Below are 14,042 nucleotides of genomic sequence, written 5' to 3'. Positions count from 1 at the left end.
GAAATTCTTTAAAACTCATAACTCCTCATAGAAGAAACCCCGTTCCCAAGAGACTTCTGAGAGCTTTCCCTTCTAATGCAGTTAGGTCACCAAGGGAACAGTCTCTCAGAGGACATTTGGCACTTCCCTTTTGGAAACAGGGAGGGGCACAGGCCAATTTTAATATGCAGAACCTCAGAGGTTTGGTTCAAGTGTGGTCATTTCAAAGAGGCTCTTTCCCTGCTTGCTTGGGCTCCCAAGCAGGCGGAGTTATTTGAACACTAATTCCGGATTGGTCCCTTCCTGTTGTTTTTAGACTTATTTTAGCTTTTTGGTTTTACCTTTCCCAGCTTAAGTCAATAGAGGAGGGTGTGGCCATGAACTTGGGAGGCTGGGTTCTAAGCCTTGGACTGGACTTCTGCCTTCACCTTTCTCTACCCTTATTGCAGGACTCCTGCCTGGCTTGAAGCCATGTACCAACTGGTGATAGACAAAACATAGGAGAGGAAAACATCCCTCTCAGATAACTTTGTGTAGTTCCTGAGGCTTGGGATAGCTGGATTTAAAACCAAGTGCTAGTAAAATCCTGTTTTTCAAAATAAAAAATTAATGCCTACCTTTTTTCTAATTTTCCTCCTTAAAATAAAGTGACTATGCTGAACCTAAATGAAATGCCAAAAAGTAATAGATTCTTGTTTTAAAAGTGAGTGCTTCTAAATAACCAAACTAAAATTTTAAAAATACAGGAGTTAACCCCCAAATTGCCATACTTAAATCTATAGGTGTGATAAGTTCACTTTTTATTACTGAATGTCCCATATACTCCTTGAATCCTTAAATTCCAATAATGCACTTAAATCAATCTTTTCACCAGCATTTTTCATTAATGGAAAACTTTTCACACACAAAAAAAAGCCATTAGTAAAGTTAAGAGTGGTACTTTTAAAAAATTTTGTGATTCCTTAGCAAATAATATGAAGAATACATTCTGCATTTATCTAGTGTCTTCTTCAACCTTGAGTCTTTATGCTGCTACACACTGATTTTTTTTTTCAAATGTTGACTTTTTATGGCAGAGTTTGGAGAACTGTTAAGATAATTACTTTTGATTATAATTATAGTCACGTGTCACTTAATGACAGGAATATATGCTGAGAAATGCATCACTGGGTGATTTCATCTTACAGACATCATAGAATGCACTGGCACAAAGAAAGATAGCTACAAGATCATTAGAAAATCTTGTAGACACGGTAAAATGTGGTCAGTCTTTGAACAAAGTATTGTTAATGTGGCACTTGATTGTAAATAGACTAAATCTTGATTCAATTCAACTAGTATAGCTGGACTTGGTGGCAGAATAATAAAAAATTAGCTAATATTCTATGCCAATCATATCCTTCATTGTTTGGCTGGCTCATCATGTGAATTCTGATCAATTTATGTTTGTTAGGGCCTTGGTGCATTCAACAGAAAAAATACTATGTCCAATTAGTAAATATTCCAGGGATAATGTCTTAGTTTATTTTCTGTTTTCATCACAGATTATCTGAGACTAGGTGATTTATAAAGAAAAAAAATTATTTAACACACCGTTTTGGAAACTGAGAAGTTCAAAGCCATGGCAGCAGCTTCTGGCAAAGGCTTGTCTACTGCATCACAACAGGATAGGAAAGCAGAAAGCCAACTGTGAGCATGTGCAAGAGAGACAGAGGGACACCCTCTTTTTTAAAAAAATTTTTTGTATCAACCTGTTCTCACAATAACTAATCCAGTTCTGAAAGAACCAGAGCTTATTGAGTGAGGATCAGCCTGGTCCTGAGAAAGCCATCTGTTTGTGAGGGCTCTGCCTCTTAGAGGTCCCACCACCTCTCAACACTGTTCTGTTAGGATTCCATTTCAATATGAGTGTTCAGGGGGACAGACAGTTTCAGATCATAGCAGATAGGAAGATGGGGACATTTTTTTTCCTAGTTCTGGTTTTCTCATATGATATGGAGGCAGCTCTGTCCATAAATTTAGTCCACCAGGACTCTGCCACCTGACTTCCTCCTTTCCTGAGAGAAGAGTTGTGCCTTAATCTAATTGGTGAGTGTGGAAGGAGTAATGGTTTACCCATCTTTTCTTTCTACCCTGTGTTCTGGGATGGGGCTGCCAAAAGATACAGCATTAGTCAGACCCTTTTGAAGGGGCACACATTGTGTCTGCAGAGGAGGCAAGTCTTACTTGGACACCGTGAGAGACTGAGTCCAGTGCTGGGGTACATGATTATGACCCCCCTTCTTTACACAGAGAAACCCTATTCTTCATGTCAGCCTCATAACTGTACAGGTAGTAATATGGATTCTCTAATCTGCTTCATTATTCTTTTAAATTTCTCAGTTGATTTAGAAGTCAGGCCAGAAAAAGAAATTACTATTTATAACTTTTCTCACTTTGGCTTCTGATAAAAATGACTAGTAGGGGTACACACATTTAGAGGAATTCCAATAATCTTAACTTTAATTTTGTAGTTGGTTTGGCTTCATCATTGCTTGTTATGACTTTTTTAAGGATTGTTTTTAAGAATACAAATTGACAGTTCTAGAATAACCCAAGGTGATTTATATCTGCTTTTAAACCCTGAGGCATAGAAGAACAAATAACACTCTAGAATAAAAAGGTTTTCTGAAGGTCACATGAGTTCTCTTCCCTTTGCAAAGAAAGAGGGTATTTGCAAGCCCAGGTGGTATGGGCACTGAACTCTCTTGCTTTACAACCATACAATCACTTGGAAGAGACTTGCCTTCTGTCTCTCAATCAGCATATTAAAATGAAGTGGGGTTGGGGGCACCACTAAATATATCTTCTTTTAGTACAGTTGGATAATTTTATTATTATTATTATTCAAAACTGAGAGACAAGTTTTTCAATTCTTATTTGAGGAACTGAAGAAAGACATCTAGGGTGACTAACCATCTGAGTTTCCCAGGAATGGGATGTTATCTGGGACAGGAGACTTTCATTGTCAAAATTTGGAACATCCCTGGCAAAGTGAGAACAACCTTGTTAGCCTATAAATTATACCCAGCACAGCATTTTAGCTCTTCTATCTAGCAATGTCACTAACTTAAATATTGAACTTTCTGAAAAGTCAACTCTTTGTATTGTCCATGATATAACAAGAATAACAGATTCTTGTGAGACTTGTTCAGTGAGGTCTTGTGACAGTAAGGCTTAGGGCATAGCACATATGCCTAATTTTGACTAAAGTGCACTCATAGTTCTTTTCTTTAACTCATTTTCTTTTTTCTCCTTTGCAGGTGTGTGATTCAGATACTATGCTTGACCCTGCTTCCTCTGTGGAGATGGTGAAAGTTTTAGAAGAAGACCCCATGGTTGGAGGTGTTGGGGGAGACGTACAGGTGCATACAGCTTCATTTTTTAAAGAAAACACTTTTAAAAACACTTTCTTTCATCAATCCATTGAGTACATATTTATTATTCTGTGCCAGGTATTGTTCTTGGTGCTGGACCCATTAGAATGTGCCATGGGCCCATTTCAATGTCTCATTTCCTATCTAAATTGAAATGATCTATTATTTCTTTCCTTAGTCATGGGGTATCCCCTGTGTTCATAGTAACTGATAAATTATATACAACATAGCATAAATGTGCAATGATTTCCACCATATCTCCTGGGGTCACAAGTTAATCTTTAGTGTTCTGCTAAAATCTGATATTGGAATTCACTTAGTTATAGAAGTAAAGAAATAAAAATATGGTAAAAAATATGCTTCTCTACTTAAAATCTGGCCAATGTGTGGTTGATTAAAAATATAAATTGGAAAACAAAGGGAGAAAATAATTGCAAATAATCAAATGTATACTAATAAGGCAAAGAAACAGCAGGTAGGTATTCCAATATAAACCATCATTTACTACCAATAGAAAAACAATTAGTGAAACAAGTATTAGTGAAGGTAAGTTTGAAACTTGCAGAATGGAAAAATGAGTGTGTGAAGATGTGTGAAGATTAAAACGAGTCCTTTGAAAACATGAGGTTAGACTTTAACAAAAGATGAGACAAAAGGATAATTATCCTTGAAATTTAGATTTTGTGGTGTTGCTGTGTAACCCATTTTGTGTATGCATGTTAGTAGAAATGGTGAAAACAAATTGTTTTAGAAAGAATAAAGAAATAGACAGGTGATACAAAGGAAGCATGCAAAATCCAGATTAAAAAATGAATAATAGTGAGACAGTGAAGAACATTTAGACATATCACCAAGATAAGGCATAATTTTCAATAGACTTTATATAAAGCATTATTTCAGGATTCAGATTTTATGTGGAGGTCAGAGTGAATTCTTTTTTTTTTTTTTTTTTTTTTTTTCGGCAGCACAGTGAGTGGCCTTTATTTTTTACCATTTGTAAAAAACTGACATTTAGACTTCAAAATTTATAATACAAAATTATGGGCAGCAGTTTAAAACGTTTCAACAATGGTGAGATTCCACTTTGCTGACACAAACAAGGCTATTATTCCATGTTCAAAAAGTAGATTTGTCCCAAGACCAGAGTGAATTCTTATGTCATTGGCATTACAAGACAACGTGGAGAGCAGGGAAGGAAAACTGACAGCCAGGGATTGGATCAATTGGAAATTAACTAGAACAGGAAGGAGCAGGACTTTAAAACCTTCACACTTTAGATGGTGGGAAAGAATGTATGGAGGAAGCAGTTATGGACTGAGAACTAAAGCCTAAAAAACTCAGTTTTATATCAGAATAGCTGGAACAAGAATAAAAAACAGCAAAAAGAAGACAAGAATAATGAAGTTGAAGAAAATGGTCACCATAGAAAAATACACAGATACACACACACACACAGGTCAAATTAATCTAGCAAAACAGAAGACAAAATTGACTATGTCAAAAAGAGGATAGGGGAGTAGGGGATAAAACAACAAATCTCATGCTAGGTAGTCATCTCAGTATGGTTCAGGTTTTCTTGACATTTTTAGCTAAAGCATACATTTATTTATTTATTATTTTATTTTCCTCCTTGCAGATTTTAAACAAGTATGATTCCTGGATCTCCTTCCTCAGCAGTGTGAGATACTGGATGGCCTTTAATATAGAGAGGGCCTGTCAGTCTTATTTTGGGTGTGTCCAGTGCATTAGTGGACCTTTGGGAATGTACAGAAACTCCTTGCTGCATGAGTTTGTAGAAGACTGGTACAATCAGGAATTTATGGGCAACCAGTGTAGTTTCGGCGATGACAGGCATCTAACGAACCGGGTGCTGAGTCTGGGCTATGCAACAAAATACACAGCTCGATCCAAGTGCCTTACTGAAACGCCTATAGAATATCTTAGATGGCTGAACCAACAGACCCGTTGGAGCAAGTCCTACTTCCGGGAGTGGTTGTACAATGCCATGTGGTTCCACAAACATCACTTGTGGATGACCTATGAAGCCGTTATCACTGGATTCTTTCCTTTCTTTCTCATTGCCACAGTAATCCAGCTCTTCTACCGGGGTAAAATTTGGAACATCCTCCTCTTCTTGTTAACTGTCCAGCTAGTGGGTCTCATAAAATCATCTTTTGCCAGCTGCCTTAGAGGAAATATCGTCATGGTCTTTATGTCTCTCTACTCAGTTTTATACATGTCCAGTTTACTTCCTGCTAAGATGTTTGCAATTGCAACGATAAACAAAGCTGGGTGGGGCACATCTGGAAGGAAAACCATTGTTGTTAATTTCATAGGACTCATTCCAGTGTCGGTTTGGTTTACAATCCTCCTGGGTGGTGTGATTTTCACCATTTATAAGGAATCTAAAAAGCCATTTTCAGAATCCAAACAGACAGTCCTAATTGTTGGAACATTGCTCTATGCATGCTATTGGGTCATGCTTTTGACGCTGTATGTGGTTCTCATCAATAAGTGTGGCAGGCGGAAGAAGGGACAACAGTATGACATGGTGCTCGATGTATGATCTCACATTGTTGATGTTTGCAGGCACACAAGCAGACACACACACCACCTTAGTTCCTCCAGGGGCGCTACAGTAATTGTGGCATCAGATGATGCCACCAAAGGAGACATATCACTGCTGCTGCGACTTGAACAAAGACATTTTTATGGATTATTTTGATTCTGCCAAAGTAAAATGATACATCAATAAGAAGAAATTGAAATTAATCTGTTATTTCTATGAAAATTGGATGGATTCTTTGTTTATGCACTTTTTCCTTACCGTGCATCTGCCTGACAGTGTTTGCCCTATATACCTCACTAGCCATGCTTTATGTGGGTTATCATGGAAGAAAAGGATTTTGGAAACTCAAGGAAAAGTTCTTTCAACCTATACGACCTAACTTATGGACTGTTTTGATAGCTAATTTTTTTAGGAAGGATTTCTCTTCTTTTTAACTCTACCAAATGAAATGCCAAAGGAAATGTTGAAGGCCGTTGGCTGTGCTGTATTTTGATATAACTGTACTGTGTTTTAAAATTTTGTATGCTGATTTTAAAAACAAATTTTGCATATTCTATATTTTACTTTTCTGCCAAAATACACCTGTTCTTCCTTTTTTTAATAAAAATAAATTCTGAAAAAAATTCATACTTAAAAAAAAAAGACTTGCCCAAAATGTGAAGCTTGATTAACTGATGTTCATGATAGAAAGAATAAAATATTTCTCTTATTCTGTACCTTTTAAAATTGAATAGTTTGTTTCTGTGAAAAGAATTTAAAATCTTCAATATTCTAACTTTTGGTTTTCATTTATTTTAGAAAAGGCCAATATATCTGTTCCACTTTGGTAGTAAACATACACACTTATGTGTGTATCAAAAGAATTCATTGAAGAGCAAGGTCCAAGGGTAGAAAAATGCAAGTTTTTCTTCAGGTAATAAAAAGGGAATGCTAGTCCTTGAAAGAAAACATGAGGCATTCAGCACTGGACAAATCATGAATATCAAAGAGGAATAATTCTAGCTATGTATTCCCAAGCCAAATAAAATGGAAAGTGGAAAAATTATCTGAATAATTTGGACAAATGCAATGCAGTTCTTCAAGGTCCTGTTTTATAACCTGAATGCACCAGTTCCTATCTGTACATTGAACATTTTCATCTATTTTTTGAATTGGCCATTTTGTGTTATGTATTAGTATGATGTTTACCCAGGTGAACTGGATAAATTGTAATATAAAACGTACAGATTCAAAATTGGCAGATTAAATCTCTGTGTCCTTCTACTTTCTAGGGAAGACTTTTTTTCCCTGAATTATTTAGATAATGAATGGCCTCATCTCTCCTGTTCTTGGTCTCCATAAAAATGTCTGCACAATAGAAATGACAGCAAGATCTAATAAGTCCTATCAAGAATTGGCACATATAAAAATTGACGAACCTGATACTCTGAACTTGACCAGTTTAGTTGCTATGGGGCCTCATTTGTTCAGTTTGTCTTTTACATGATTGATCTTGAGTTGTAGTTGGTGCTGTGTACACCTGTGTTGATGCACAATCAGAACATGTGAATAGTTGAATAAAAAGCACTGTGGTGAAGCAGAGACAGTGAAGAAGATCAAGCAGTGTGCTCCTGTTTTTCTGCTTCCCTTTTATGCAGATACCTAGCACAAATATCCTAAGAAAAAAACTGCATGTTCTACCTACCGAGTATAAAAAGGTACATTCATCTTCTGAATCTCAGACTCTCACGGATTGGAGAGCCTGTGGGAAACAAACACACCATGCCAATAATTAAGACTAAAACTTGAGTTTGCCTTTTTAACTATTTATGTTCTAAGTTAAGCTTTGATAACATTCAAATGTCAAATTCTCTCATTCTTAAAAAGTTGAATTAATTGCCTGTATTTATTTTAGCAATTATTCAATGTATTTCCAGTATAGGATGTATAGTATAATTGATTTTTTGTAAATAAAATATTTTTGATAAAATCATTGCCTTTTTTCCTGAGGGAAGGGGAACTTTGTTTTCTTGATTGTAATGGTATGGATTTAAAAATGGGGTATAGAAAAAAAAAAATCATGTTGGGCAAAGATAATGTTACAGAATGGCATATTTGGTAGAAATCTCTAAAATTAATATGGTTTGGAAATCTGGAAAACTAAGAGACAAAAAGATAATCTCAATCAATGTTAGCCTTTTGTCTTTGATCTTCTTTCTCTCAACTCCCTTGAAAGTAATCCAAATTTACACAAAAGTTTGATTATAGTAACTTATAGCAGAAAAATCACAGATATGAAGAAAATGAGCAAGTTTATTATAGCATTATTTACAAATAATAACGAAACTTTAAAATAACCTAAAATTCAATAATGAAGGGGAAAATTAACTCAACTATGGCATATCCAAATAATGGAACATTGTTATCCACTGAGCACAGTGTTCTCAGAATATCTGAGGAAATCATAGAAGTGTCATCCTTAATAATAAATAACTATTCTGTATAGTAACATGCCCATTTTGTAAAAAAATTAAAAAATTGTTCAAAAATGGTTATCTCTAATACTGGGAATTTGACCAATTGTTATTCTGTAAACATTTGTTTGTTCTCTAAATACCATAAACATGTATGCTTTTATAATCAGAAAAAGGATAATAAATGTTTTTTAAAAGTGGGTTGGGATATCTAATAGCATTTCCTGGTTTGAGGAACTTTGATGGTAACCCATCTTGCCACTTCTCCCTCAAATTCATCTCATTTCCTAATTTTCATAACTTAGATTCTGTGAATCTTTTATTACATTGGTACTGATACATTACAAACTAGAGCCACTAAGCATAATTGCCACAGTAGATAACAGAAATATGTATAGTTCCAGTTCCAATATTGATAGTCATTTGGGGCTATAAAAGGACTGGAAATCTTTTAAGGTGGTACCTTTTAGGTTTTGCTGGCCCTATGGTCAGTTATCCGAATCCTCCTCAACTCTGCTATCTTAGCACAAAAGCATCCTTAGGCAATACGTAGACCAAAGTGTGACTGTGATCCAGTGACACTCTATTTATTGGCAGTGAAATTTGAATTTTATGTATTTTTCACATTGTGGAAAATGCTCTTCTTTTGATATTTTCAAACATTTAAGAAATAAAAAGCCATTTTCTTAGCTTACCAGCATTACCAAAACATCCAATGTATCAGATTTATTCTGCAGGCCATAAATTAATGACCCCTGCTCTTTTAGGAACCTATTGACTTCTTTGTACCATGGAATAACTGACACCTAATTTTTGAGCATGAACTTTACTATGTGTTAAGTGTTATCAGAAGCAGATTTTATAGATTAACTATTTTAGTCACCATATCAGTTCCAAGGGGTCCCACTACTACTGCCATTTTACAGGCGAGGAAGCAGAGTCTCAAGGAAATTTGGTAACTTCAGATAATAATACCAGTAAATTGCAGGGCTGGAGTTCAGTGTCCAGGCATCCTGACATCAAGGTTACCCTTCATACCAGTGGCTACTCACTGTGTTGTCCATAGTCCAGCAGCGTCAGCCATGTCTGGGAATTTGTTAGACATGCAAATTCATGGCCCTACTCTGGAGTTATGAATCAAAATCCAGGGGATTTAATAGTATTTCCTGGAACAGGTGCATAATTAGACCTCTAGATGACTTTTGTAGACATGTAAGTGGGAGAGGCATGGCCCTAATCCTTAATCTTATATACTTCCCCTCCAGAGTGAGGATCATTTCTAATATATCTGTCCATTCCTTTGTATTCTCCTATTAAGCTTTGCTACTTTTGGTATCATTTATGAGTATTGGCAGATAGCCAGTTTTAACTAAGTTTAATAAGTACCAGTTACGAGCAGAAATGAAGAATACTTGTTTCTATACTCAAGGAGCCTATCATTGAGTAAAAAGACTATTATCTACACAAAGATTTGATGTAAAACAAAATACAGGTATAAATAGTGGCATGAGGATATAAAAAGAAGGAATGAACAGGTACAGTTAGCTGTGTGAAGGGAGGTTTCATGATAGATAGCATGCTGTTTGGGTTGGTTCCTAAGAATGTGCCAACATGAATGGGAACTAAGGACTTTTCTGTGGAATAAATAATATGATTAAAGTGATAGACATATGATTTTAATAGGTGGTCTTTAAGCAACACTAATATTTAATTGAGGTGTGGGTTACATTTAAGCAAGTGTAACTATAGTAAGTAAATTTGAAGGTGGACTGCAGCTGACCATACACAATTGGGAGAAACACTAGAAATGGGTATTTACATTAATTCAGACAGATCCTGGTACATTCAGGAAGTTTTTAATGGGGTGCTTACAGTCTTGCAAAGTTGGGTACTTTAGGTGGTTTGGGCTTGAATATCCCACATGAACCATTGTATTTATGGTCATGATTTGGTCTGAGCATGTTTAGAATAAACTGGCATTGTCTTCGAATCACTTGACTGCATTTGTCACACACCTTCCCATGGCCTCGGAAGTCACACCCTCACTTCATTAATGGCATGGGTTTCCGCTGGTTACCTAGCCCATCTTTAGTTTCCTTTCTGTGAGGAGTCACAACCATCTGGTCACGACAGCCATTTGACTGAACCTTTGCCATGTCCCTCAAATTCACCTCTCATCCTGTTAAGAAATTCTTTTGTCTCTTGACTAAATCATTGAAAGCACCTCCTGATCCCCTCTTTTCACCCCATTTCTATTTCATCCAGTGGATGCTCTGTATTTCTGTCAAAGACCTAATTTGGGATACAAAGGTTTCACCTGGCCTCATCGTCAGCAAGTAACTTGTTGCATTGAACACTTTAGAAAGCACTCGGTGATGATGGTTAAGCTCCACCTTCCCTGGAAGTCTCCCTCCTACTGTTTTCCTTGGTCCTACTAAGTTAGATGCTGTGCTTCCTCCTGAGCACACTGTGCCTTCACCTTCATCTTTGCTTGCATTTTCCTCTCATCTGGAAATGGATTTTTCAATGGTTCCTCTATCCCTGTACCTATTGATCAGAATTCTTCTACTTCCTTCAATTCACTATCCTCTCCTTTCCCATATTCCTCAACTTAAAGGGATTTCTCTCCCCTCTTTCTTACTATATTTCATGTCCTCTCTGTTATGGGATACCCACTTTCTCCCACATTTCTAACAGATTGGGTCTGTGTGATCACGACTGGATAGACTAAAGGTTTTGGGGGGATTAAGGAGAGGTTCTCATCATTTTTTAAAAAATATCTCCATGGTAACTAGCAGATGCAGATGATAAATAAAACTTGGTGAATAAACAAATTAATGCACCCAAGAACAAGGAAGGAAAGATGGACCCAAATAATGAATCTTGGGCTGATGCTTTTGTTCCAATAAAAAGAGTCCCTTGGGCACTGTCTACCAAATTAAGAAATCCATTCATTAAGTGGATTTTAAATAGTGATTATTTGCCAGACTTTCTTGGGATTTTGGAAACTTTGTTAGGGAATTTAGTTCCTCCATTAAGCCAAACTCCCACCACATTTGGGGCCTACACGGAAGCTCTTTTCCACTTTTCCTTTCTTCTTTGTGATTGGAAAAAGTAGAAATGTGGATTCAGTGAGTGCTTGCTATATCAGTGCTCCAAGATGCTGAAAGATCATCCATGAAATAAATAAATAAGATTAGCAAACACTGAATATGTCTGATTTTTACGCTGCAGAAATTGTTAGAAATCTTCTATGTATTGATGAGCTTTATGAACCTGCAAGAAATGCCCATCACATTCAGAAAACCTCACACTTAAATTACAACAGTCCTTGTTCCACAGGGATGTTCTTTATCATCTGGGTGAGCATTATTATTCTGCAGAACACGGTCCAGGTCACTCTGGTATATAATTCCTGACATCACAGGTTGGATTTGTTTTCACTCCAGATCTGGAAACACCACTCAGAGCTTAACCTCCAGATTGCTTGAGTAATCAGCACCAGGTGTGGAGACCACGGGGTAATGGGGAGACACTTTCAGGTTCACTTGGCTGAGCCTCTGACTACAGAATCAGGCTCTTCTCCAAAGAGCACAGTTTGTTCAAATGTGGTTGGAAAGTTCCCCATACTGTCGCTTAGGCAAACCTAAGTGACATGTTTTAGCTCCGCTGTTCAGGGCAAGGAATGTCATCCTGGTGTTTTGGGAAGATATACAATTAGTGGGTTAGACAATATTTGACATAGCTTTGGCATGTATGAGAACACCGTAGGAAAAAAACACAATTGCTTTAAGAAATGAGGGAAAGGTTGCCATCTGATTCTCTGTCTTGGATTGGGCTTTTTGAGTTACAAAACAAGTCGTTTTCATCAGGTCAGGACAGAATCACAGTACATGTGCTCATTCTCAGAATGAACAGAGGCACTGTGTGTCATTTAAGTAAACATTTAACTTCTCCAGACACCACATCATGTGTCTTTCTCAATTAAAAGAAAAAAAAAAGATGAAAGTTTTAAAGAAGTAAAAACCCTGGAAAAATAATTATTTGGGGGGAATCAAAATTGAGTGTCTGTTTCATGAAGCTATTGATAGAAGCACAGCAGAAAGGAAACTTTAAGCACATAAATCCAAGTGGGCTATCTTAATTCTTCACTGAACTAAGGCAGAGGTATTAATAGAAGAGGAGAGCAGAGAATGTCCAGGCTCCTTCAAATGAGGAAACTGAGACCCAGAACTGATTTCAGCTCTTAGCCCAAGGTTTAAAAGCTAGTTACAAACTCTGAGGTATCTGGGTCTCTTCTACCCATATACGAGTTTGTGTCCTGCTTTATATTCTGGAAACCTCAAAAGTGCAAATTCTAGACAGCTTCTCCACTCTTAAACTGATACATTGAAGCTCTGCTTAAATTTGTTTCCCTTGAAAGGAGTTGTAAATTATACGCTTTTAGGATTATGGGACTTTGATATTTAGGTTTTAAATATAAAGCTACCCAGGATAGTCTAGCACAGTACTTAAAATGTTTAGCTCCATTAGGAGATACCATAACACATCAAAAATGGATTCTAATGCTCTTTCCCCACACCATTTTGGAAGTGAATAAGGCCACACAAGTTTGAACCTCTGACTCATTGTGTACTTGGGCTTTGGTGGCAGACTGACTAGCATTCAGAGAACTGCTCTGCTACTTATCAGCTGTATAAACTTGAGAAAATTACACCACTTTTTTGAGCCATGTTTTTCTCATGTGAATAATAATACAGGGGATGATATTCAGCTCTCAGAGTTATTGTGTAATTAATAAATATGAAAAGTGCCTAGGAAAAAAATCTTGCCAAATAATAGGAATTTAATAATATTTTTCTTTCTCTTCCCTCTCTTGTAAACAACCAGGTTCATTAGTGTGGTCTCCTTCCTATAATTTCTCTACTCAACAAAACACTGGGCTCAAAACACTGTAACTCAACTACAAAGAAATTTTACCTGTCCAAAATTTTTTTAATTCACCCATTTTCTTTGCTTCTCTAGCTTTAAGATTTTCTCTATGAATAGGTGGCCAACCTCTCATTCAGACGCTGAGCTGGCAAATTCTTTAAAATTTTTTTTATTCACATGTAATAATTGTACATCTGATTGGGGTACAGTGTGATATTTCAACACATGCATAGAGAGTGTACTGATCAAATCAGGGTAATTAATGTCTCCATTTTCAATTTTATTTTTAATGTTTGGAGTCTTTGAACTCCACTCTTCTAGACATTCATAAAATGTATAATATGTTGTTCTGTTCTCAACTGTATATGTTTCTAATATGTGCTGATGTCTGAACAAGAACACTCAATGAATAGTTTTGAACCTGACAAATGTTTTAAATGTCTAAAACCCATCAGATCAATATATTAGGAAGAGCATGACATTGGCTTCTTATGAATTTGAGTCCTGACTTCATTGGTTCTGGTTTTTAGCAGACACCCCAATTTCTTCATTTGTAAAAGTGTAAGAACTCCCCGGATACAAACTTCATAAAGGGACACTATCAAAATAAAAAAAAAAATGATAATAACACTAGAAAAAAAAAGCCCACTGGAAATTCAGAAAAAAATTCTCCATATTTGACTTGCTGTTATT

General features: G+C 36.4%; 1 protein-coding gene across 1 annotated transcript in view; it reads left to right on the top strand.

Annotated features, from left to right (window-relative positions):
* Has2 (hyaluronan synthase 2) overlaps positions 1-8,529 on the top strand; it is a 29,381-nt gene extending 20,852 nt beyond the window's left edge. The window contains exons 3-4 of the mRNA XM_046464757.2: positions 3,282-3,383; positions 5,032-8,529. Coding sequence (XP_046320713.1) covers positions 3,282-3,383; positions 5,032-5,961 — 1,032 coding nt within the window. The 3' untranslated portion in view covers positions 5,962-8,529. The remainder of the gene's footprint in view (positions 1-3,281; positions 3,384-5,031) is intronic.
* The last annotated feature ends 5,513 nt before the right edge of the window (positions 8,530-14,042 follow it).

The sequence above is a fragment of the Marmota monax genome, unplaced genomic scaffold (genome assembly GCF_021218885.2).
Source record: "Marmota monax isolate L192 unplaced genomic scaffold, Marmota_monax_Labrador192_F-V1.1 WCK01_AAM20220418_F8-fsc00003, whole genome shotgun sequence".
NCBI lineage: Eukaryota > Metazoa > Chordata > Mammalia > Rodentia > Sciuridae > Marmota > Marmota monax.
The sequence above is the reverse complement of the archived record's forward strand: the minus strand, read 5'-3'. Positions and strand labels throughout refer to the sequence as shown.